The sequence below is a fragment of the Salvelinus fontinalis genome, chromosome 13 (genome assembly GCF_029448725.1).
Source record: "Salvelinus fontinalis isolate EN_2023a chromosome 13, ASM2944872v1, whole genome shotgun sequence".
Lineage (NCBI taxonomy): Eukaryota > Metazoa > Chordata > Actinopteri > Salmoniformes > Salmonidae > Salvelinus > Salvelinus fontinalis.
The window spans coordinates 7,336,032-7,362,453 of NC_074677.1; the positions used below are offsets into that span (position 1 = coordinate 7,336,032).

The 26,422-nt window shown below is 45.4% G+C and overlaps 1 protein-coding gene across 5 annotated transcripts in view; it reads left to right on the forward strand.

Annotated features, from left to right (window-relative positions):
- Positions 1–26,160, forward strand: part of LOC129868007 (la-related protein 1-like) — a 49,585-nt gene extending 23,425 nt beyond the window's left edge. For 3 of the 5 annotated variants that reach the window (XM_055941563.1, XM_055941564.1, XM_055941560.1), the window contains 16 exons: positions 1,535–1,685; positions 4,028–4,162; positions 6,472–6,624; positions 7,906–8,068; positions 11,824–11,968; positions 12,418–12,595; positions 13,319–13,503; positions 14,191–14,619; positions 16,015–16,138; positions 16,529–16,734; positions 17,733–17,839; positions 18,075–18,232; positions 18,718–18,862; positions 21,046–21,155; positions 21,395–21,522; positions 22,979–26,160. In XM_055941563.1, the coding sequence (XP_055797538.1) occupies positions 1,535–1,685; positions 4,028–4,162; positions 6,472–6,624; positions 7,906–8,068; positions 11,824–11,968; positions 12,418–12,595; positions 13,319–13,503; positions 14,191–14,619; positions 16,015–16,138; positions 16,529–16,734; positions 17,733–17,839; positions 18,075–18,232; positions 18,718–18,862; positions 21,046–21,155; positions 21,395–21,522; positions 22,979–23,200 (2,739 nt within the window). In that variant the 3' untranslated portion in view covers positions 23,201–26,160. The remainder of the gene's footprint in view (positions 1–1,534; positions 1,686–4,027; positions 4,163–6,471; positions 6,625–7,905; positions 8,069–11,823; positions 11,969–12,417; positions 12,596–13,318; positions 13,504–14,190; positions 14,620–16,014; positions 16,139–16,528; positions 16,735–17,732; positions 17,840–18,074; positions 18,233–18,717; positions 18,863–21,045; positions 21,156–21,394; positions 21,523–22,978) is intronic. The other 2 variants (XM_055941562.1, XM_055941561.1) reach the window with 2 other exon arrangements.
- Positions 26,161–26,422: the final 262 nt, after the last annotated feature.

Consider the following 26,422-nt stretch of genomic DNA (forward strand, 5'->3'; position numbering starts at 1 on the left):
AGCTTGCTGGCTAGCAAAACATGTTCCTCACACGCTAGGAATGTATTTCTTCAACATTGTAATGAAAATGAGCATGTCGCGTAAATGAAATCTAAAAATGTATTAAATAAAACAAATTGGACTGAGACTTGGACCGTTCAGCATAATCCACCCCAGTCTTCTGAATGTCAAACCCTGAGGTAGACAATTAAACCATTTTTATACCAAAGACACGCCAGAATAGCTTCCAATAGGCGTTGAGACTGGACCACTCAGGAAACCTCAATCTTGACTTAAATTTGCTTGAAAATCCGAGACAAGGTTTGAATGTGTTCTGACCTGCCAGACTCAGTTTGTATTTTTTATAACTTAAAGTTCAAATAAGCTAAACCCATAGTCTGTCACATCACATGGTGATCGACGACAGCTGACCGAACATCATCGCTCAACTGATGACCGCAGTCAGCCTGCAGGCGTCCGGCCCACCACAAGCGTGTGATGAGCCAAGTAATCATCCCAGACCTAACCCGGCGCCGCCCTTTGGGACTCCCAGTCACAGCCAGTTATGACACAGTCTGGGATCGAACCCGGGTCTGTAGTGACACCTCAAGCCTTAGACACTGCGCCACTTTGGAGGCCCTATAGTAATACATTTTATTGAAATACCGCCCAACCCTACTCACTAATCTTACCCCCCGGGTTGTGTCCCAGAACAAGAAGGAATAGAAAGGTATGTCTTTGTCAAATTGTTACCCTGTTAGAGCTGGCCCGGTCAACTGTAAAGTTTGGTGGAGAAGGAATAATGCTCTGGGGCTGCTTTTCATGGTTCGGGCTAGGGCCCCTTAGTTCCAGTGAAGGGAAATCGTAAACGACTAAAACCATATTTTAAAGTATGTAGAAAATATATTGGAGCAATATTTTTTTTCTTCTGAGATCATCTTTGAGAACTAACAATCATCAAAATAAAAAAAAACGAGACAGTCAGAATCTAAAATGTCATGTCATTCGGCCCGTAATGATTCTGTATTATAAGCTTGAGTCACTCGGATGGCATAAGAACACGGCGTAAGGCAAAATGTGTAGAATTTCAGGAAATTAGCTTTATAGCAGCGGACGACCTTTAGCACTGCGCCATTGCCCACAGCTACTACCCCCCCCACACCCCACACCTACTACCCCCACACCCACACCCCACACCTACTACCCACCCCACCTACACACACACGCCGCTACTCCTGGAGGAAACGCTAACGTCAAAATGTACTATTTGTTGACAAATATTCTGTGTTCGTGTTTTTCACTGTAAATCATTGGAATGAATGGTTTCGTGTGGTTTCTCCTCAGTGTACTGTAGGTGACCTGTAACCTTAATGTTAGTCTCAAATGGCTCCTTATTTCCTATTCATTGCGTTACTTTTAACCAGGGACCAAATTGAGAATAAGGTGCCATTTGGAATACACACTAAGTGATGCTCCTAAACCTGGTTGTTGGGAAGAAAAGAGAAAAAAAAACGCTGCTGGAAACATTGTACCTTGTGTTAACCTACTCCCCCAGGCCCCCAAGAAGCCCGTGGTTAAGAAAGAGTGGAAAGAGAAACGTGACACCAACGAAGAGAGCAAGGAGAACCAGAAGGCCAAGTCGGACGACTCTGGAGAGGAGAAGAACGGCGACGAGGACTCTCAGAAGAATGGACAGAAGAAAAAAGGTGGGTGATGTTTACTAAGAGGTTGACCTCTTACTCTTTTTAACTAAACTACAGAGTGAATGGAAAGTGCTATTTCACATATGTAGACACCGGAGATGGTGAATATGAGGTTAAAAAGTAGGTGTAATTTCCCTTTTTTAAAATATAGTTTTTACAGGGCTCAGGGAAACAGAACCCTGTGCGGTAGGACATCCGACCTAAGGGCTTTTACACAGAACAAATGTTTGTCTGAACACACAAACTATAACAAATAGCCAGTCATTGTGTTAACATCAATGACGTCGTGACTTGATTAAAAGTATTTGGGGAACACTCAGGCTGTAGTCCTGAACAATGTAGCAATATCCATTCCCACTTGAGGAAAAGTAATCATGTTTACTAAATGTTTTGCATGGTGCAGGCCCAGTCTGGCTTTGTAGTGACTACTACTCCGAGTCTAACCCTCACGGAGTAGGAGGCGATGCAGGCAGGGAGATGTTTTGGCAGTAATAAAGGGTTGAAATTCCACCGGTCTGCCAGCCAGCGAGTGTTTTCTGACCTTCGGAATGAGGTTTTTCCTCACTGACTAGAGCGAGAGACTTGCCTCTTTCTGGCTCTGCAATGCTCTTATTCCCCCTTCCCTTTCACTCTGGGCACCCTGTCTTTTAAAGAGTCCCTTCGGCCAAACGGTTCAGGTCAATCACAACCAAAACCTCCTGTCAACCGAACAGTGTTGCCTTGCCCCCCCCCCCCCCCCCCCCCCCGCGCTGTGGCCCTCACCAACTGCCCACCTGGTCCACGTTTACCTTCCTACTTGGACTATGCACCCTGCACTTTCATCCTGCAACTGCACTCGGTACTGCTTTAGATCTCTGCCACTGACAGACTCTCGTGTGTGTGTGCCTCTTTCTGGCTCTGCAATGCTCTTTTTCTCTCTCTCTCGATCTCCCTCCCTTTATATAAATGCAACATGTAAAGTCTTGGTTTTTAATGAGCTGAAATAAAATTACCGAGAATTTTTCCAAATGCACAATAAATATATATTTCTCTCAAATTGTGCACAAATTTGTTTACATCCCTGTTAGTGAACAGTTCTTTCTTGCCAAGATAATCCATCCACCAGACAGTTGTGGCAAGCCATGAAGCGGATTAAACGGCATGATCATTACACAAGTGCACCTTGTGCTGGGGCCAATAAGGCCACTCTAAAATGTGCAGTTTTGTCACACAACACAATGCCACAGATGTCTCAAGTTTTGAGGGAGCTTGGAATTGGCATGTTGCCTCCAGGAATGTCTACCAGAGTTGTTGCCAGAGAATTAAATGTTCATTTTCTCTTCCATAAGACTCCTCCAATGTCGTTTTAGAGAATTTGGCAGTACGTCCAACTGGCCTCACAACCACAGACCACGTGTATCCACGCCAGCCCAGGACCTGCAACCATCCTGCTTCTTAACATGCGGGAGATATATGGTTGTTCCTGTGACTGTAGTCATTTGGCTGACCAAAAATGTCATCCAAAATTCCAAAATGAGCATCACAGCCCTAATCTCTACACATAGTTGTAATTTATAGTGCAGTCTGTAGTGTTTACCTTCAGTGTTCATAGGGCAGCCTGTAGTTTATAGCTTCAGTGTTCATAGTGCAGTCTGTAGTGTTTATAGCTTCAGTGTTGATAGTGTACATACTATATGTGGTTATATTGTATTTTTTTGTATATTGTCTCTAACTCTGCAGCACCGTTTCACTGAGTGAAATTCGTGTTCATGCAAATGTATTTGGAGAAATTAAGATGATTCGTTATTCTTTCACCTACACCGTCAGCAGACAGGGCCACGTCACTCTTACTCTCCCAGAGTGCACTGTCAAGAGTGACGTGGCCCTGTGCCTATCTGCTGACGGTTAAGGTGAGAATCACTTAAGTTCAACGTGCTCGCTCTAGTCTCCTGCCCTCGAGCACACTCCACTAACAGAGCACTGACACCGCCAACTGGCCAGAAAGGGTACTACACCGCTGGCTGAATAAAACATGGGCGTCACTGTTCCGGCAATTACAAAACGGATTTGTGCAGAAGACAGAGTAAAACGTGAGGTGTTTATTTTAGATGTCAGTGTTTTTATCAGACTTCTCAATAGGGTTTACAGTTCCAGCTGTGAAAATCTTATAGGACCTAATAGGCCTACCAGGAGAAGTTACAGAGCGCTTGGTGAGTGCTGCTCTGTCGTTCCCCCTGCAACATCAACTAGTGTCCTACTGCCTGCATCTCACGCTTGGTCGGACACTAATCAAAACTATTGGTAATGTGTAAATGTGACAGACAGGCGCCGTTCTAACGTGTGTGTGTGTGTGTGTGTGTGTGTAGGGAACAAGCACAAATGGGTGCCTCTGATGATGGAGGTGAAGTCAGAGGGGCCCAGAGAGCGCTCTGCATCCAGGAACAACACCCGTCAGAACGAGGTTCCCAGGATGCCCCCCAACAACAGGAACGACCTCCGAGGTGACTGACGTCACCCAGCGACAGCCTGACCCTTTATGTCTGCCTGGTTGGGTACCATATGGCACCCTATTCCCTATATAGTGCACTACTATAGCACCCTATTCCCTATATAGTGCACTACTATGGCACCCTATCCCTATTTAGTGCACTACTTTTGACCAGGTTCAGTATTCCCTTCAGAAAATATTCACACCCCTTTACTTTTTCTACATTGTGTTGTTACAGCCTGAATTTAATATAGATTAAATTAATATTTTTTGGGGGGGGGGGGGGGTGCATTGATATACACACAATACCCCAAGTGGAATTGTGTTTTTAAACATTAATTTTACAAATTAACTACAAATGAAAAGCTGACATGTTGTTAGTCCATAAGTGTTTAACCCTTTTGTTACGGCGAGCCTAAATCAGTTCAGGAGTACAAAATGTGCTTAACAAGTCACACAATAAGTTACAGACTCATTCTGTGTGCAATATGTGGTTAATGTTATTTTTTGATTGACTACTTCATCTCCGTTACCCCACTCGTACAATTATCTGTAAGGTTTCTCAGTTGAGCAGTGAATTTCAAAGGAAACCGTTCAGGGATTTCACTGAGGCCAATGGTGACTTTAAAATGGCTGTGATAGGAGAGAACTTGACCTGGTTGTAGTCCGGTCCCAGTTAAATAAAGGTTAAATAAATGTTAAAAAAATAAACACACACACAGACAGACTCACAGCTGTAATCGTTGTCAAAGGTGATTCTAACATGTATTGACTCAGGGGCTTGAACACTTATCTCATCCAAATTGTTTTTATTTAGTTGTATTTAATTCTTTTATTATGTTGACATTAGTGTTTTGTGTAGATTGCTGTAAAAAAACACACACTTAACTCTTTTATTTTCACTTTGTAACACAACAAAATGTGAAGTCAAGGGGTGTGAATACTTCTTGAAGGCACTGTAGTGCATTACATCTGACTGGGCCAATAGGGGATGGATAGGTGCAGTGATGATTTTAGCATATAAATCTTGATGGGTGCAAAAGACAATACAACATTTGGGGTGCATGTCAGCAAAGCCGCTACACAACACTAAACAATACATTAATTGCACTATAACGGTGACAAACGGTGCCCACAAACTGTTAGGGCCTACATAAAGCTGTCCCAACAGCAGAGCTTTCCTTTCAGCACCACGGAGGGAATCCTTACCACTGCTACACCTGGTTATCAGTGGAGCCTTGTCTGGCAGCGAAACAGTTAATTCAGCCTCATTTACTGCCTTAAAAAAAAAAAAACATAGTTGGTATGGCGGACTTGTTTAAACAAATGTAGTTTCTGCTAACAATTGAGAGTGTAAACTAGGGAATATGGGGACGGTGAGCGGATAAGAGGCAATCTGTAATTTTGATTTAAGACGTTAATTAGCAAGCTAGGATGGACGTAACGTTCGTCAATTTAACTATTTGTATAGCACTTTTTAAATGTACAGAGACAGAATTCATAACATGGGCCATTCTTAGTGTTCTCCCTGTACGAGTCAGAACCGTAGGATAACTAAAGGGGGCAAGGCTTAGTTCTTTTTTTTTTTTTTTTTTTCTCTCCCCAATTTTCGTGGTATCCAATCGCTAGTAATTACTATCTTGTCTCATCGCTACAACTCCCGTCCGGGCTCGGGAGAGACGAAGGTCGAAAGCCATGCGTCCTCCGAGGCACAACCCAACCAAGCCGCACTGCTTCTTTAACACAGCGCGCCTCCAACCCGGAAGCCAGCCGCACCAATGTGTCGGAGGAAACACCGTGCACCTGGCCCCCTTGGTTAGCGCGCACTGCGCCCGGCCCGCCACAGGAGTCGCTGGAGCGCGATGAGACAAGGAAATCAATACCGGCCAAACCCTCCCTAACCCGGACGACGCTAGCCCAATTGTGCGTCGCCCCACGGACCTCCCGGTCGCGGCCGGCTGCGACAGAGCCTGGGGGCGAACCCAGAGACTCTGGTGGCGCAGTTAGCACTGCGATGCAGTGCCCTAGACCACTGCGCCACCCGGGAGGCCAGTTTATCTTTAAAGTGGTCAACATTTTAATTTAGTTTATTTTTGTGTGTTTTGTTATCGTGAAATGACACACCGATTAGGTTCCAGTTAAACGTTTTACTAAACCGTATGTTCGCAGTACACGGTTGCCATAGCACTCAGGTCAGGTCCATCTCCAGTGACACTCCCGCGCAGGCGTACTAACAACAGACTGATGGCACCGTAATAACAGAAATATATAGGGATACTTTAAAATAAACTTAACAGTTTTTTACATGTTTTTTTTTCTCAGACTGGCACAGCGGGAAGTACGAGCGCGAATGTCGTGAGGACCACGATGAGGTGTCCAGCGTGAAGAGTGAGGGCGCTCCCTTCCGTGCCGGGTTCCGGGGGCGTGGTCGTGGCAGAGGCAGGGGCCGGGGACGAGGCAGAGGAGGTAGCAGAGGTAAGCTCTCTGTGTAAATGAACAGATATGGTATGGTATCTAGTTGGATGAGAGCCACGGTCTTAAGTGATTGAAGAACAGCAATGTCCTAATAGCATTTTATTGAGAGTAGTGTGTAGAAAGTAACACGGTACACTAGCAAAGATTTAAAACTCCATTTCAGTTCTGTTTTTAGTACTGAAGTCTTAAAATACATAATTATTTTCATTTGTGTGGTTCCAAGGCGCTCTCTCTCTCTCTCTCTCTCTCTCTCTCTCTCTCTTGTGTGGCTGTGCTCATGGCTTTGCCTTTGTCCGATGTAACCCTTATCCGGCCCCACTAAGGATACAGTAAAACCTATTTCATAACAACCGGAGTGTGGTAGTACTAGGCGAGCCCTGTGATCCCTCAGTGCCACGGGTGGAGGCAGGGAGCCTGGGCCTGCTGGTTCTAGCTACCAGTCTCTCCCCTCGCCGCAGGAAAACAGTGCCCCCCCCCCCCCCCCCTTTCATTTGAGGAGAAAGTGGGAGGAACAAGTGAAGTAGAGCAAAGTTAACACTCTCTTTCCACCTGACCCACCCACTGTCATTATGAAAGCTGCCGTTCTTCTCCTTCTTACTAGGCCGAGATCCCTCTGTTTGGAGTCCTCCCCCCTCCCACAGGAACACACCGTTTCAGCAATACACTCTCTTTCCACCTGACCCACCCACTGTCATTATGAAACCTGCCGTTCTTCTCCTTCTTACTAGGCCGAGATCCCTCTGTTTGGAGTCCTCCCCCCTCCCACAGGAACACACCGTTTCAGCAATACACTCTCTTTCCACCTGACCCACCCACTGTCATTATGAAACCTGCCGTTCTTCTCCTTCTTACTAGGCCGAGATCCCTCTGTTTGGAGTCCCCCCCCCCCCCCCCACAGGAACACACCGTTTCAGCAATACACTCTCTTTCCACCTGACCCACCCACTGTCATTATGAAACCTGCCGTTCTTCTCCTTCTTACTAGGCCGAGATCCCTCTGTTTGGAGTCCTCCCCCCTCCCACAGGAACACACCGTTTCAGCAATCTAAGAATGTTTTCCTGACAGGAAGCCATATTTAAATTCTCTCTCTCTCTGCTGATCTTTAGACGAATATTTACTCTCTAGCTCTGTCAGCTTGCTCTGATTTTTAGAGTGTATTCGCACGCCTTCCTAGGCTCAACAGCTGTGCTGCAAATGTGTCTCTGCTGTAGCTTTGTTTATTTTAGTAGGTATGTGACAGCCGCCCAGTAATGGTTGACTACTACCTTGTCTCCTGCCAGGTCACTATGACTACCATTACGGCTACAAGGCCTACGACGGGAAGGACGGCGCCTACGGCCAGAAGTTTGGCGCTCCAGTGACCTACTACTATGACAACATGAGCAGCAACGACCTGTACTCCGTAGACCAGGGCCTGCTCAAGGACTACATCAAGAGGCAGATGTGAGTACTGCCGTTGGTTACTATGCTTTAGAACTACTGCCGTTGGTTACTACGCTTCAGAACTACTGCCGTTGGTTACTAGGCTTTAGAACTACTGCCGTTGGTTACTACGCTTTAGAACTACTGCCGTTGGTTACTACACTTTAGAACTACTGGCGTTGGTTACGGCGCTTTAGAACTACTGCCGTTGGTTACTGCGCTTTAGAACTACTGCCGTTGGTTACGGCGCTTTAGAACTACTGCCGTTGGTTACTACACTTTAGAACTACTGCCGTTGGTTACTACACTTTAGAACTACTGCCGTTGGTTACTGCGCTTTAGAACTACTGCCGTTGGTTACTGCGCTTAAGAACTACTGCCGTTGGTTACTACACTTTAGAACTACTGCCGTTGGTTACTGCGCTTTAGAACTACTGCCGTTGGTTACTGCGCTTTAGAACTACTGCCGTTGGTTACTACGCTTTAGAACTACTGCCGTTGGTTACTACACTTTAGAACTACTGCCGTTGGTTACTGCGCTTTAGAACTACTGCCGTTGGTTACTGCGCTTTAGAACTACTGCCGTTGGTTACTACGCTTTAGAACTACTGCCGTTGGTTACTACGCTTTAGAACTACTGCCGTTGGTTACTACGGTTACTACGCTTCAGAACTACTGCCGTTGGTTACTAGGCTTTAGAACTACTGCCGTTGGTTACTACGCTTTAGAACTACTGCCGTTGGTTACTACGCTTTAGAACTACTGCCGTTGGTTACTACGGTTACTACGCTTCAGAACTACTGCCGTTGGTTACTAGGCTTTAGAACTACTGCCGTTGGTTACTATGCTTTAGAACTACTGCCGTTGGTTACTGCGCTTTAGAACTACTGCCGTTGGTTACGGCGCTTTAGAACTACTGCCGTTGGTTACGGCGCTTTAGAACTACTGGCGTTGGTTACTACACTTTAGAACTACTGCCGTTGGTTACTGCGCTTTAGAACTACTGCCGTTGGTTACTACGCTTTAGAACTACTGCCGTTGGTTACTACACTTTAGAACTACTGCCGTTGGTTACTACACTTTAGAACTACTGCCGTTGGTTACTACACTTTAGAACTACTGCCGTTGGTTACTACACTTTAGAACTACTGCCGTTGGTTACTGCGCTTTAGAACTACTGCCGTTGGTTACTGCGCTTTAGAACTACTGGCGCTGGTTACTACGCTTTAGAACTACTGCCGTTGGTTACGGCGCTTTAGAACTACTGCCGTTGGTTACGGCGCTTTAGAACTACTGCCGTTGGTTACTACACTTTAGAACTACTGGCGTTGGTTACGGCGCTTTAGAACTACTGGCGTTGGTTACTACACTTTAGAACTACTGCCGTTGGTTACTACACTTTAGAACTACTGCCGTTGGTTACTACACTTTAGAACTACTGCCGTTGGTTACTGCGCTTTAGAACTACTGCCGTTGGTTACTACGCTTTAGAACTACTGGCGTTGGTTACTACGCTTTAGAACTACTGGCGTTGGTTACGGCGCTTTAGAACTACTGCCGTTGGTTACTACGCTTTAGAACTACTGCCGTTGGTTACGGCGCTTTAGAACTACTGCCGTTGGTTACTGCGCTTTAGAACTACTGCCGTTGGTTACTACGCTTTAGAACTACTGCCGTTGGTTACTACGCTTTAGAACTACTGCCGTTGGTTACTACGCTTTAGAACTACTGCCGTTGGTTACGGCGCTTTAGAACTACTGCCGTTGGTTACTACACTTTAGAACTACTGCCGTTGGTTACTACACTTTAGAACTACTGCCGTTGGTTACTACACTTTAGAACTACTGGCGTTGGTTACGGCGCTTTAGAACTACTGGCGTTGGTTACTGCGCTTTAGAACTACTGGCGTTGGTTACTGCGCTTTAGAACTACTGGCGTTGGTTACGGCGCTTTAGAACTACTGGCGTTGGTTACGGCGCTTTAGAACTACTGGCGTTGGTTACTACGCTTTAGAACTACTGGCGTTGGTTACTACGCTTTAGAACTACTGGCGTTGGTTACTACGCTTTAGAACTACTGGCGTTGGTTACTACGCTTTAGAACTACTGGCGTTGGTTACTACGCTTTAGAACTACTGGCGTTGGTTACTGCGCTTTAGAACTACTGGCGTTGGTTACTACGCTTTAGAACTACTGGCGTTGGTTACTACGCTTTAGAACTACTGGCGTTGGTTACTGCGCTTTAGAACTACTGGCGTTGGTTACTGCGCTTTAGAACTACTGGCGTTGGTTACGGCGCTTTAGAACTACTGCCGTTGGTTACTGCGCTTTAGAACTACTGCCGTTGGTTACTACACTTTAGAACTACTGCCGTTGGTTACGGCGCTTTAGAACTACTGCCGTTGGTTACTACACTTTAGAACTACTGCCGTTGGTTACTACACTTTAGAACTACTGCCGTTGGTTACTACACTTTAGAACTACTGGCGTTGGTTACGGCGCTTTAGAACTACTGCCGTTGGTTACGGCGCTTTAGAACTACTGGCGTTGGTTACTACACTTTAGAACTACTGGCGTTGGTTACTACGCTTTAGAACTACTGCCGTTGGTTACTACACTTTAGAACTACTGCCGTTGGTTACTACGCTTTAGAACTACTGCCGTTGGTTACTACACTTTAGAACTACTGCCGTTGGTTACGGCGCTTTAGAACTACTGCCGTTGGTTACTACGCTTTAGAACTACTGCCGTTGGTTACTACGCTTTAGAACTACTGCCGTTGGTTACTGCGCTTTAGAACTACTGCCGTTGGTTACTACGCTTTAGAACTACTGCCGTTGGTTACTACACTTTAGAACTACTGCCGTTGGTTACTGCGCTTTAGAACTACTGCCGTTGGTTACTACGCTTTAGAACTACTGCCGTTGGTTACTGCGCTTTAGAACTACTGCCGTTGGTTACTACACTTTAGAACTACTGCCGTTGGTTACTACGCTTTAGAACTACTGCCGTTGGTTACCACGCTTTAGAACTACTGCCGTTGGTTACTGCGCTTTAGAACTACTGCCGTTGGTTACTGCGCTTTAGAACTACTGCCGTTGGTTACTACGCTTTAGAACTACTGCCGTTGGTTACTACACTTTAGAACTACTGCCGTTGGTTACTGCGCTTTAGAACTACTGCCGTTGGTTACTGCGCTTTAGAACTACTGCCGTTGGTTACTGCGCTTTAGAACTACTGCCGTTGGTTACTACGCTTTAGAACTACTGCCGTTGGTTACGGCGCTTTAGAACTACTGCCGTTGGTTACGGCGCTTTAGAACTACTGGCGTTGGTCATTGTTATTTTCAGGGTTGAAATAATGTAAATAACCTATGCTCTTTTAGCAGACGCTTTCAACCAAAAGGATTGGCATTCATGCGTGCATACTTTGTCATATGGGTGGCCCCAGAATATAACATGGAATCTGAATGTAGGTGTACATACATAGGCCTATAATTTCCATGATCAAATTCCATCTTCAATACAACGGATTGTAGTTGAAATTACAGTTATTTTCACTCCAAAACGAAGCTGAGAACATATTTAGTAGTAGTAGTATTTAGCCAAATATTTAGTCTCAACACTTTCCCCATTGTATCATTGTACTCCCTGACGAGGGCTTTGCCAACAACAACAAAACATCTTCAGATTTTGTTCTATTGAGCATGTCTTCATAATAAAGGCATTGTGATTCTAGGAAGACTGATTTTATTGACTTCCTGCATGTTCTTCGTAGTGAGTATTACTTCAGCCTTGACAACCTGGAGCGGGACTTCTTCCTGCGTAGGAAGATGGATCAGGAAGGCTTCCTGTCTCTTGGCCTGGTCGCTAGCTTCCACAGGGTGCAGGCCCTCACCACCGACGTCAACCTCATCATAGAGGTACGTACGTTCGCAGCCTTGGCGGTTTCTAGCAAGATGGCGGATGGCTCTAGAAATAAATGCGTCTCTCTACCTTCAGAACTCAGCACTTTTTTTTTAGAATTTGTAGATAATTCAAGGTTTTTTTTCATCGAGTTTTGACTTCTCAACAACAACAAAAAACACTTTCTGCAGTAGTTTCTTTCCCTCTTAAGTTTTTAGAAGTGTTTGAATGTAATGCAGGAATGTGGTTCCAACTTGCCAGGCATGGAGAATATTCTAGATCAGGGATGTCAAACATTCAGGCAAGGTGCCTGATTCGGTCAGCAAGGGGGTCCAATCCTGCCCTCGTGTGGTTTTTAGTTTAAAAAAAAAAAAAATACACACAAAACACACATGCGTATACGATAGATGGGTAGATACTATTTCATTGTGTTTCATACCCTGAACACTCTTAAATCTACCCCCAGTCTTTAAAGGGTAGCAAAGAGGTGGAGATTATTGAAATGAAGATCCGCCGAAAGGTGGAACCCGAGAAGTGGCCTCTACCGGGTCTTTCCATGGGACCGGACCACAACCAAGTCGATCTGACCCAGCTCATCCACTGCCCAGAGTTCGTGCCCCGGCAGACGCCCGCTGAGCAGACAGGTAATAGCAGCTACACCCCCAATTGTAGAACAGATACCCACCCGTTCTGATTGTGACTATTCCGTTTAGCTACTCAAAACGGGTATATTGATCCACCTAGTCAGCCACATCCACTTTAACAGACTGTGTATTTAGAATCCTATCGAACAGACATGTGTATGTATGTACCTGTCTGTCCATATATTCACTATGAAAACAGACTGTTGTACACTCGGCCATACAGAGTTGCTATATAAGCAGATGGCTATACTCAGCTGTCTAGCCAGCCACAGTCACCGTATACTTGCTAGTGTCTCACTATCCACGTATAGCATCACAACACCCTGGTGAAGGCTAAACACCTCCCATGTTGGCTCAGTTTGGGCCCAGCCTAGACACCTGAGTTTTATTTTTTTATTATTATTATTTTTTAAGGGTGGGGGTATACAGTGTGATACTGTGAGGTGGACTCATTCTGATTCAGTCAAGGGCTCTCTTGCTGTGTCAAGTAGACCCTGATTAGGCACAGCTGATTTAGTCCATTGGGTTGATTATCTGGTGAGCTCACTCACCTGTCTGTCCACCTTGCACATCTGTAGGTTTGTCTAGTGATCGTCGTGTCTGTCCACCTTCTGAAGGCTTGTCTAGACTAGGGATCACCTGTCTGTCCACATGGTAATTCCTGTAGGCTTGTCTAGACTAGGGATCACCTCTAGTCAATCTAATCGACATAATCTGCTCCAGGGTCTCCCCGGTCCTCCACGCCCACCAGGGGCTCGACCAGGGCCTCCAAGCAGCCCAAGGTGGAGCAGGACGTGTCCAACCTGAAGAGCATGTCCAAGGGCCTGTCGGCGAGTCTCCCCGACCTGGACTCTGAGTCCTGGATCGAGGTGAAAAAGAGGCCCAGGCCCTCCCCGGCCCGACCCAAGGTGAGGAGAGGGACGGAAGGGGGATTCTAACCTCACAATACGATATTATCGCCATACTTGGGTGCCAATATGATTATATATTGCAATTCTCACAATTCTATGTGTGTTTGCGATTTCAACACTGATTTTATTGCGATTTGATGTTCCAAACATATTGCTCATCAAATGTCTGCTGCAGAGGGACGAGAGAGACGTGAGAAAATTAGTTTTGATCAGTCAATGAATTAGAAGTGCTGAAAACAGAGTTGTCTCCCTATTTAAAAATAAATAAATAAACAAGATGGAGGACAAGCTATGTAGGAAAAATACTGGAGTTTTTGTGCAGGTAAAGCCAATTAGCCCCCCCCCCCCCCCATTCGCTTATATGGATAACAGGGCAACGTTGCATCGTCATGCTTGCAACATGATGCTTGCTACAAAACCCAATGGCTATAAAGGCTTCCTTCAAGACACTTACAACCAATTTCATGATCTAATGTCAGCATCCCAAATGGCACCCTATTCCCTATTTAGTGCACTACTTTGGACCAGATCCCTAGTCAAAAGTAGTGCACTACATAGGGAATAGGGTGCCATTTGGGGGTATGTCCATACCTCTACATTGCCCTCTCTCCACTTGTCTCCCTCTCCCCCTTTGTCATCCATCCATACCTCCCTCCCTCCTCCCTGGGCGTTAACTGATGGTAGACCCCCTCGTTGCAGCAGAAGGAAGAGGCTGTCTCCCCGGTGCCTCAGCCAGGACCCAGCCCGATCCCCTCGGCCTCCCCAGCCCAGGCCTCAGCCACGGGAACCAAGGAGGAGCAGGACGAGCCTGAGGAGCTGGACTTCATGTTTGACGAGGAGATGGAGCAGATAGATGGTCGCAGGAACACCTTCACCGACTGGTCCGACGACGACTCGGACTGCGAAATCGCCGACAACGACGTTAACAAAATCCTCATCGTGACTCAGACGCCGCCCTACCTACGTAAGCATCCGGGTGGCGACCGCACAGGCCACCACACGTCACGCTCTAAGCTGACCAACGAGCTGGTGAAGGTGATCAACGACGGCCTGTACTACTACGAAGCGGATCTTTGGGATGACAACTACGAACCCGAGTACGCCACCATCAAGGTCAGTCCCTTTCACTGAGACGTCGACTCCCTAGTCGGGTATCAAGCACTCTTAACTAGAATAGGATCGGTCATGCAAGAAAGGAAAGTCGAGTTAAACCCACAGGGATTAGTATTTGTTTGTTTTCAATTTGTTTTTACGAGTGTTGCCGATGGGAATGTGGTGAATAGCAGAATTTCTTTCCCTAACTAACTATTTAGGGAATAGCCTAGCCAATTCCATATGTCTAGTTAAATTAGGCATGTTACCAAGCTTCCACCAGGCCCAGAAACTATTTCTACAATAATAAACGATAACAAACAAAACTGTTACGAACATCGTTTGTGTACCACTGATATATAACTTAAGTGGGCTATTCTGAAAAGTTCCAGGTGTCTATTCTGGCTGCAGTTGTGGACGTTTCTGTCCAGGGCCTTGTCGCACGCGTGGTGTCTGTTTCTGGATGTGGCGGGCCACAGAATGGTCGTGTTGCCATTTTGAATGTATGTTTGTTGTCCCTGCTCTCATTGTGACAGGGCTCTTTGTGTCGTTCACATGCCCCCCCCCCCCCATCCAGTGGTGTGTGGAAAAAGAGTTCCCTTGTTTATAAATAAGCCCTACCTAGGCTGCCTCCGCCTAGCTAAGGGCTCTGTAAAGTGGGTTACGGGGGGGGGGAAATGGCTCTTCAAATGTCTTCAGAGGTAACTTTGCTAGACTTCGCGATGGCTAGGGCTGGAAATGTAAGTGTTGTTTCAAAATGGCACCCGTTTTCTCATTTTGGTGCACTGCTTTTGACCAGAGTCCTATGGGCCCTGGTCAAAGCAGTGCACTATATAGGAAATATGTTACCATTTTAGTACGCAGGCTCTGTGTGTAGAATTCCAGTTTAGTCGTTGTTGTTGTTATTTTTATACCAGTTTTGTCTTAGAGGAAAGTTGATGATTCTGTGTTGTGTTTTGGAGATCGTTACCGTTGACATTCAGACCAGTTTGAAATGGACTGGGATGAAATGGCAGTTTGATTGAAGGCTGTAATGTAGCCTTGTAGTTTCTTGGTCACCATGCCCTGTTGGCGTGTTTGTCCAACCATCACCAAACCATTAGAAGGTACATTAGGCTACATAGATCATTGCTGATGACAGGCCATTAACTATTTCCTCCGGCTTTTGTTGTTTTGGCTCTTGAGAAAAACAACAAATGTTTTAGACATGAAATGAGGCATGGTCAAATGTTTGGCTTTTTGAATGTTCATCGCCTGGACAGAACTGCTAGTCCTGGACTGAAAAGCACTTTCAATGGAGAATCTCACATTTTTATTCTAGGACTGGGCTTAAATCTACCTTTCTGGGGAAACAAACCAGCCCATTTAAGTTTGACCACTGTCTCACTGAGGCTCTCTGCCATGTTGTCTCTGCAGCAAGAGGTGGAGAACTTCAAGAAGGTTCACCTGATCAGCCGAGAGGAGTTTGACTGTCTGACCCCAGAGCCCCCTGTCGACCCCAACCAGGAAGTACCCCCGGGACCCCCCAAGCCCCAGCAGAGTGAGTACCACGGACTACACACACACACGTACGCACACACGCACACACACACACACACACACACACACACGAGGCAGACACGGATGGGCGCGTGCGCACAGACAAGACGCAGACCTCTCAATAAAACAGGGGTTACACAGCTGTGGCCTATCCAGTGCCAAGCTCAACCACTCAACTGAACCAACAGGAAATGACACCGTAGAGCAGAATAATGAGTTGGAAGTGGTTCTATGGCTTTTGCAACACACACTGAAAAGCTTGGAAACTATAGCAATACCTCCACATAAGATACCTGTCTTACTCATGTGCATATCCTTTATATAGCTGTGATACTAAAATGACCCATAACTGTATTCCAGATATCACTCATGACTCTCTCGCATCTCTCAGTTCCTGTAGACGCCTTGGCGAACAAACTGTTCGGTGCCCCTGAGCCTTCCACAATAGCACGCTCCCTCCCGACTACTGTGCCTGACTCGCCCAACTACCGCAGTGCCCGGACACCCCGCACGCCTCGCACCCCGCACCGGAAGGACCCCCCCATGACGCCCCGCTTCTACCCTGTGGTGAAGGAGAGCCGGCCTGTCGACGCCATGGTAACAAATAAGAGTTTCTGCCATTTAGCTTCAACTCATGTTGATCTCCTAGGGAACAGCCTGTTAGATCTCCCAGGGAGCAGACTGTTAGATCTCCCAGGGAACGGCCTGTTAGATCTCCCAGGGAACGGCCTGTTAGATCTCCCAGGGAACGGCCTGTTAGATCTCCCAGGGAGCGGCCTGTTAGATCTCCCAGGGAGCGGCCTGTTAGATCTCCCAGGGAGCGGCCTGTTAGACCTCCCAGGGAGCGGCCTGTTAGACCTCCCAGGGAGCGGCCTGTTAGACCTCCCAGGGAGCGGCCTGTTAGACCTCCCAGGGAGCGGCCTGTTAGACCTCCCAGGGAGCGGCCTGTTAGACCTCCCAGGGAGCGGCCTGTTAGACCTCCCAGGGAGCGGCCTGTTAGACCTCCCAGGGAGCGGCCTGTTAGACCTCCCAGGGAGCGGCCTGTTAGACCTCCCAGGGAGCGGCCTGTTAGACCTCCCAGGGAGCGGCCTGTTAGACCTCCCAGGGAGTAGTGCCATGAAAGGTATTTGCCCCTTTTCAAATTTTTGCAACTTTTGCATATTTTTTATACAGAATATTATCAGATCTACAACCAAAACCTAATATTAAATAAAGGAAACCCGAGTGAACAAATAACACAACAATGACATACTTATTATACAGAAACAAAGTTATGTAACACACAATTCCCCCGCGTGGAAAAATGAATTGCCCCCTTTACACTCGATAGATGGTTGTGCCATGTTTAGCTGCAATGACTGCAACCAAATGCTTCCTGTAATATAATCAGAAAAGGGGGGCAAATACTTTTCCACAGCACTGTACATATAGATGCTATCAGACTTATACTGCGCATCTGTTTATACATGTGATTTGTAAAGTGTCTTTCACTTCAAACTGGTGACTAGGGTTGGTTTTGGGTGTGGGCGTCTTGACTTCTGTCGTTCTCTTAGTGTAGTTAACTGTCCTCTCTCTCTCTCTCGATCTCTCTCCAGACCCCCAGGAAAAGGAAGACAAGACACAGCTCTAACCCCCCAATGGAGTGCCACGTTGGCTGGGTGATGGACTCACGAGAACACCGGTCCCGCACTGCCTCCGTCAGGTGAGACAAGTCTCCTCTCCTGTGGTGATTTGCGAACGTGTACACTTTACCTGTTCATTTTACCTACAAAAGGCTTTATCTTATGTCATAATTAGAACATTTCACCACAATAACAATTGTTGAAGTTATTGAGTGGTTCACCACTTACACATTGGTAAATCTACTTATATGTTAATTTCAGGTTTCATTTATTGTTGATGTTTGTGTATTTAATGACTCGTCCCCCTCTCTCCAGCTCCAACGCCAGCCCCTCAGAGGGTACCCCTGCATTGGGGGGAATTGGCTGCACCCCCCAGTCGCTCCCCAAGTTCCAGCATCCCTCCCACGAACTGCTCAAGGAGAACGGCTTCACTCAACATGTTTACCACAAATACCGTCGGCGCTGCCTAAACGGTACTCATAGCTACTCATATATTTTTTCCCCCTGAACACACACACACACACACACACACACACACACACACACACACACACACACACACACACACACACACACACACACACACACACACACACACACAGAGATGGTTAATCACTCATTCACACACTTAACCATTACAGGCGTGGCACCTTTACCATTTCATATACGGCTTCTATTGCTCACTATCTTCCATTCAGAAACGTTTGACTTTCTAGACTTTGACAAAGTCAGGTTGTCACACACATTTCACATTACAACTTGTGTATAAATGGTGAGAAACACAGCATATAAATATATATTGCAGTGGCTTACTTTGATACACAGGTCTGCATCCCAAATAGCAATCTGTTCCCTACGTAGTGCACTACTTTTTGAAAATATGGGGAATAAGTTTGCATTTAGAACACAGCACAGCCATAGTGTCTGACCTTTCACCCCTCTACTCCACCAATCACAGAGCGCAAGCGGTTGGGCATCGGCCAATCCCAGGAGATGAACACGCTGTTCCGTTTCTGGTCGTTCTTCCTAAGGGATCACTTCAACAGGAAGATGTATGAGGAGTTCAGACAGCTGGTGGTGGAGGACGGCAAGGAGGGATACAGGTAAATGTTTAATTTCATTATTTGCTTAATACTCATCCGTCTACAGATTATACATAGTTATTTGATTGTATGGAGTGGCCGCGGATCCGACTTTTCCTCGACCTTTCTTCCCGACAGCGAAAGGTTTGAGAGGGTCTGCTCATGTATGCAGTGTACTCTAGGTAGAGACACAGACGGGCAGTCTAAATATCGATTGATTGTTCTGTTTTCACCATTTCAAACATTGACAAAGCAGGGGGGGCAGTCAGTCAAAAGTAGAAGTGGTCTTTTTCAGCAACTCGGGCTACGATATGGCAGCATAACTATAAAGATTACAGCATCACAAATGTACACGTGTGGTTAAAATGCAGGTTGTTTGTGTAGAACCTCCCCCTGTTTGTGCTACTGCATTATCCTTAGTTACAACAGACAGGGAAGGTGGACGCCTACCGGGGGGGGGGGGATTGGGGCAGGGTGGTTGACGCGGGCAGGGGGGAAGGTTGGTCGACGCCTACTGGGGGGGGGGGGGGGGGGGAATGTTGGTCGACGCCTATCGGGGGGGGGGGGTCGGTCGACGCCCGTGGGGGGGGGGGGGTTGTTGGTCGACGTCTACCGGGAGGGCAGGTTGGACTTTATATTGCTGACCTTTATATTTGAAGTCTATTTGCTCGCTAACAAGGCAGAACTGTTGAACTGTTGTGAGTACACATTCCTGTTGGTTGTTTGATCAACATGACCTGTAAACTTTGTTTTAGATGTTTAAATCAAGTGGCCTACCTAGATAAGATGATGCTTATTTCTTAGAATGAGTTGCCAATTCCTTTATAACGATGCATATTTTTATGCTCATTGCACATTTAGAAAAACACAGACTAGACAACTAGAAACACAACGAGTGTTTGTCTAAACTGCGATACGTGGTATTTTCCACAATCATGTTCCTTGATCTCGTTTTAGTAGGGTTTACTGTGTTCTACATTTTGGGAGTTGGGACATTTAAAAGGGGAGAAAGGTTAAGTTCTCGTCTTTTACAGTAAAATAATGTCTAAGCATTTCGCTGTCCATATGATGTTTTTTTTCTTTTTCTCCCTGTTGGGCCAGTCCTCAAATGCAAATAGCTAGTTTAAACTGTTTGTCAGAGATTAAGTTAATATTCTGTTGTGAGTGGCAAGGGGAGGGGCTTGTGGGAAGATGCACAGGAGGGGCTTGGTGTCTGTGAAGTGGGAAGATGCACAGGAGGAGGGGCTTGGTGTCTGTGAAGTGGGAAGATGCACAGGAGGAGGGGCTTGGTGTCTGTGAAGTGGGAAGATGCACAGGAGGAGGGGCTTGGTGTCTGTGAAGTGGGAAGATGCACAGGAGGAGGGGCTTGGTGTCTGTGAAGTGGGAAGATGCATAGGAGGAGGGGCTTGGTGTCTGTGAAGTGGGAAGATGCATAGGAGGAGGGGCTTGGTGTCTGAAGTGGGAAGATGCACAGGAGGAGGGGCTTGGTGTCTGTGAAGTGGGAAGATGCACAGGAGGAGGGGCTTGGTGTCTGTGAAGTGGGAAGATGCACAGGAGGAGGGGCTTGGTGTCTGTGAAGTGGGAAGATGCACAGGAGGAGGGGCTTGGTGTCTGTGAAGTGGGAAGATGCACAGGAGGAGGGGCTTGGTGTCTGTGAAGTGGGAAGATGCACAGGAGGAGGGGCTTGGTGTCTGTGAAGTGGGAAGGTGCACAGGAGGAGGGGCTTGGTGTCTGTGAAGTGGGAAGATGCACAGGAGGAGGGGCTTGGTGTCTGTGAAATGGGAAGATGCACAGGAGGAGGGGCTTGGTGTCTGTGAAGTGGGAAGATGCACAGGAGATGAAACCAAAAAGACACAGAACATTATTTATTTTTAAATGTAAAAGAAACGTGATTCTTGCGACACAGGCATTTGGGACATTGGTTTTAGCGTAATTCATTTGAATGAATTCTATATATCGCCCAGCCCTAGCTCTTAAAACACCTGATTCAATCAGTCTTCCATTTAGACTACTGCAATTAGTTGAATCGGACATCTTACTGCTGGGTTGGAACAAAAGCCAGAACTCATTGTGGCCTTCCAGGATCTGAGTTGCCAACTACTGGTGTTAGAGGGGTGTTTGTTTAGTCTGCTTGATCACCACACAAGGCAGATTTAAAAAATAAATAATAATAATAATAATTAAATCCCTGTTGTATGTTACAGGTACGGTCTGGAGTGTCTGTTCAGGTACTATAGCTACGGACTAGAGAGAAAATTCAGACCAGACATCTTCAAAGACTTCCAGGAGGAGACCATGAAAGACTACGAAGCTGGTGAGGGGTCGCCTAGGGAACGCCAACTGTACACATTCTCACCGCGCAGTAACTCTCCGTACTATGCTTCCAAAAGGAGTGCATTTATTTCTATGTCCCAAATGGCACCCTATAAAGTGGGCAACTTTTGACCCAGAGCCTTACGTAGGGAATAGGTTGCCATTTTGAAATGTATCCTTAATGACGTAGCCCCCCCCCCCCTTAACACTGTCCCCTTTCTGTGTCCCTGTCTCTCACAGGCCAGCTGTATGGACTAGAGAAGTTTTGGGCGTTTCTTAAATACTCCAAAAACAAGAACATGGAGATCGACCCCAAGCTGCAGGAGTGCCTGAGCAAGTTCAAGCGTCTTGAGGATTTCAGAATCGATGTAAGTAGAGAAACCTGTGAAAGAATTGTTTTGTTTTTCTACATCAACTTTTTACTACTCGATGAAACCTTTTTTTTCTTTCTTTTTTTTTTAAGTGTGAATTTAGACACGTTTACTACAACTTTTACTACCAGCCACATGTGTGAATAACAACGGTTTTACAAGGCTGTTATCAGAGTGGTATCATCAGGGCTCCTCATGTGCGAACAATTCGGTCGAATGCGACCAGAAGTTCTATTCTGGAAGTACTGTGCGACTATGGAAAAAAATAAAAATAAAGGAATCTCCCAGATAATAATTGTTTTAATGATAAGGCGTTGGTTCAGTCACGCACTGTAGCATTGTGTCCCGAGTTTCCGAGGAAAGAGGGTGAAGATTCGACAGTGTTAGCTGTATCATTATTCCAGATTATTATTTTTTTTGATTGCTTCTAGCCCAATCAGGTCAAACCTGGTCCCGGGTTTCCTGATAGTGAACTTACGGTTTTTTTTTTTATAAACTATGTAAAAATGCGTTTCCCCAAAAAACTTCACTCAGAGAACGTTTGATCGAATCCCGAGCTGACAAAGTAAATCTCATTCTGCTCCTGAACAAGGCAGTTAACCCACTGTTCCCCGGTAGGCCGTCATTGTAAATAAGAATTAGTTTTTAACTGACTTGCCTAGTTAAATATGTATTTTTTTTAAATTTAGGATTAAGATGCTTTTTGAGAAACTAGGCTGTGGTAATTTGACCAGTTTATTTAAACATTTGTGGGCACAGAAGATGAATGATCATCGCAATGAATTAATTACACATTTCTTGCATGTCCTCGTCACAAACCTGACATCTTGAGACATTATCTATGTAATGCATCTCAATAGGAAAATAGTACTCGTACACAATGTAGGAACCTAATATTCCACACATTACTTTGTAATTTCAATGACAGGTGTTCCTATCATTATTTTAGCTTTTATAATAAACTAATGTATTTAGTGTTACATATTAGCTTCTAAGGCACATGTGTTTCCATACTAGCTAGAATTCATTATTGTATTTTCTGGTGCTCGTAAATTTCACGTGGTGCTCCTAACCTTTTTAAGTAGGAGCACCAGTGCTACCAATTTTAAAATATATATTATTATTTAAAGCTTTGGCTATCATACTCGTTTGACAAGGCTTCTATCAGAGTGCTGTCATGCTCTGTCAGGCTTTTGTAGGTTCAAAGTACTGAGCAAGTGGGTTTGTTAAAACATTAACAAAAGGGCAGCCATTGCTACAAGACTCATGTCTTGGCTGCCCTGTTCACCCTGTAGTTTTTGACTACCTTAAATGTTACGTAAGACTGGTCAAAGTTGTGTACTATAGGGAATACCGTGTAATTTGGTGACGCAGACTTTGTTACAGAACGTTCTGTTAGAATGTCCGTAGGGCCTCAGTCAATCCCAAATCTCACCATTGTCCTTCATTTCAGCCCCCGATGGAGGAGGGAGGCCGCAAGAGACACTCATCCAGCGGAGACGGTCGCCGCCGCCACACCTCCCAGGGTTCCAGCCGCCCCCACAGCCAAACTGGCTTCGGCCCGGCCCCGTTCGCCCAGGGCCCCGCCAAGGATGATGCCAAAAACAGCAGCCAGAGCCAGCGACCCGCAGCCCAGGCCTCGGCCACCGCGTCAGACACCAAGCCACCAAAGTAACACCCCGGACAACCCTCGGATCAACTCAACGGCATCAAATCCTTTCTGCAACACAAGGGGGTCCAATGGTTCACGCAAAGCATGAGAGAATGACTTTGATGAATGTCTCGTGATTTAAATAAATCAAGGCTCTTCCATTTTTTTTTTTTTTTCTTTTGTTTGAAACAGAGTTTTGTCTTGTTGGAGACAAAGACTATTGAAGGAATGGATGAAGTGTTCCATTTTTTTTTGTTGTTGCAAACCTTAGCATACATTCTCCCGGTGGTTACTATGTGGGAATGAACATGGTTTTTGAGCACGTTTGATGGCAACTGCAAACCTTGCGGCCCCCCCCATTCTATCGTTGGACCTCCTTTCCATTTGACACCATCTGTTGGCTGACAGATGAGTGATTCTTCAAGATCTGATCATTTTTTTTCTTCTTCTATGGGGTGAGTGGTGGATTTGGAAACTGATACTTTGAAAAAATTAAGGAAAACAATATTTTACTTGTTTTTGGGCTGGAGGGAAGAGGAGAGAGAAAACAAAATCAAGAAGAAACCAAATGATTAAAATAAAAGACTTGTACCAGTCCCTCAGTATGAGCAAGATCGTTGAAAGTTGCCTTATTTTAATGGTTTTTCTGCTTAATTTGTGCCCGCCACCTTAATGTCGATTGTACAGCATTGATAATTGCAAATATGCAACGTCGGTCATCACCTACAGTAGTGGCCACTCAGTGACACCCCCCCCGCCTGCCAAACAGCACCCCTTTTGAACTGTCTTCCAAATGTCATATGGTCTGTTACAAAGCCTACCCACCCCTCGGTGTGTTTGCAATTTGTGGCTCTTTGTGCTAAAATGCTTTGCTGGGGAGGGCACACCCACCCCTGACCCCCCCCCCCAATCACCAGCCTCCCAAGGACAGTCTGCGTCCAGCCATCGATCTGTTCATCCTATCATCCATCCATAGTACATCATTCAGGCTACAGGACTGGAATCATCAATCCGGATGACTTGACGACAGAGGAAAGGCATGCTGCGGCAGGTGCTTTAGGTGTGTGGTGGGCTTTGTTGGGGGGGGGGGGAGTGTAATGGCCTGCTTTCCAGGGCTAACAAGACAAGGCTTCAGTCTGCAGCTTGGCATGGCCTATACCCTCGCGTCCCACCACCGCTCACACACACACGCACACCAGTGTTTTTTCCAGAGAGTGGCGGCTCTACTCTGTTCTTCTGGAGGACTATAACCAATGGACAGGCTATGTATCCCCTCTGACCCCCGACCGACCTGCTGTTATAATTCCCCTACATCCAGTCAGATCAATTATAATAATCTAGTTTAGATAACTTAATCTTTATCTGACATGAGTACTGATGATATCAAATAGATGAGTTTTTTTTTTTGGTCCACTAATGTAAATGTGAATTGGACAGATGAAGAGAAATTACACCTCCCGGCTACTTGTTTTATTGTTTATAGAACAGATTATATATTCGCCTTACATGTGTACGTATTCAAAAAAAAAATTTTTTTTTTTTTCATGTTCTCATCTTTATTGCTTTTTAATTTGCTGTGTTTCAAGCTAGGATTTGTCTCTGTATTGAATATGTGTGTTTGAAACTTCTGGACTTTCAAGAAATGGGAAAATTAGTATAGTATAAATAAAGGGAAATTTACATTTAGGGCATCAACTGACATTCAATGCAGCAACATAAATTACACATTTCCAGGAAGTTGAGTTAAATTTCAAATCAAAGTTAATTTGCTAAATTTTTTAATTTTATTTTGTTGACAAATTGTGTGATGTGAATCGCTGGTGTGTTCACGCAACGGCAATTTAGAACGAATTGTATCATGAGGTTAAAGTTGGTGGTTGAATAGTCCCCCTAACTAGTTATTGATCAGTGACGTACAATGGTCCTCTTTTTAGTTAAATATCAATTAGCTTAAATAACAGTGAAACTATATCTTCTGCTGGAGGTCCAATGGAGTGAATCAATATCACTGGTGGTTCCCCTGTGTTAGAATGTCCAGTTGTCTTCATGTTTTGTTTTTGTTTCAAATGAAATCTTTATTAACCCGCCATTGTTGAACAATTTACAAGAGTTTAGTGAGAATTAGCTATGTTTTAGCTCTTTTTTTCTCTTCTGTTTTTGTTGTGGGCTCAGCTCAAGGGAGCTGCGGGTTAATTCAGGAGGCTGATATGAATCACTCAAGAAATCATTTACTCAAGGAATAAAGACAAATACGACGAAACTCCCAACCATTTCCCAACCCAGTTAATCCTCTGAGAGGATGTGGTGTGTCACCAGGGGGCACCCTTCCAGACAGCCACACAGACAGATGCCCCCCCCCCCCAGTGAATGTCACCTGTGCCCCCTCCGCCAGGATAGAGGGGACAGGTGCTCTGGGGTCCAGCCTTTTCTTTAGCATAGTGATGAACCCTGCGGATGGATCAGCTGGCGCTCCGATGAACTCTAGGGGGTGCCATGTCTGGCGTCCTTCAGGGTCAGGTGGACTGGGCCAGACTTTTGAAGAGAACGAGGGGAAGGGAGGACGAGGAAGATGGACGTAACCCGCCTTGGGTTTGTCAATGATGTCACTATTTTAGAGGATGTGAATGGCTATGATGTCTGGGAACTGAACTAGGAGAAACAATTCCATAAAGCCATATAAATAGAAAAACAGCTGTATATGAACCATTAAAAAAATGTTAATAGTTCATTATCTTTACAATATCCCCGGCTTGTCATGAGAAAGAAAAAAAAAGATTTAAAATAAAGAAAAAAGAACACAAAAAAAATATAAAAAAGAAAAATGTAAAATACTTGAATGAGCTCTTGTATTATAACATTTAATATTCATAATATCTGCTTTGTAGGCTGATGTGATTCGCTATTAGTGTTATTTGTAATTTGTAGTAATTATGCTTTTCCTTATTAAATACACAAAAAAAACACAAAATGGACAAAAAACTTCACCACCGCCTGTCTTCGTCCTCCTTATTTACTTGTTTGTCTTTTCCTGTGGGGATCTCCAGAAAGCCGGATTATTAAATTAGCCAGCTAACTTGGTAAACCGCTACATATAACTCTTGTTTTTCTGGTTGAATAAGAAAGCAACATTTATATACAGTGCATTCGGGAAGTATTCAGATGTTGTTTGTAGATTGATGAGGAAAGTGTTTTATTTAATCCATTTTAGAATAAGGCTGTAACGTAACAAAGTGGCCTGAATACTTT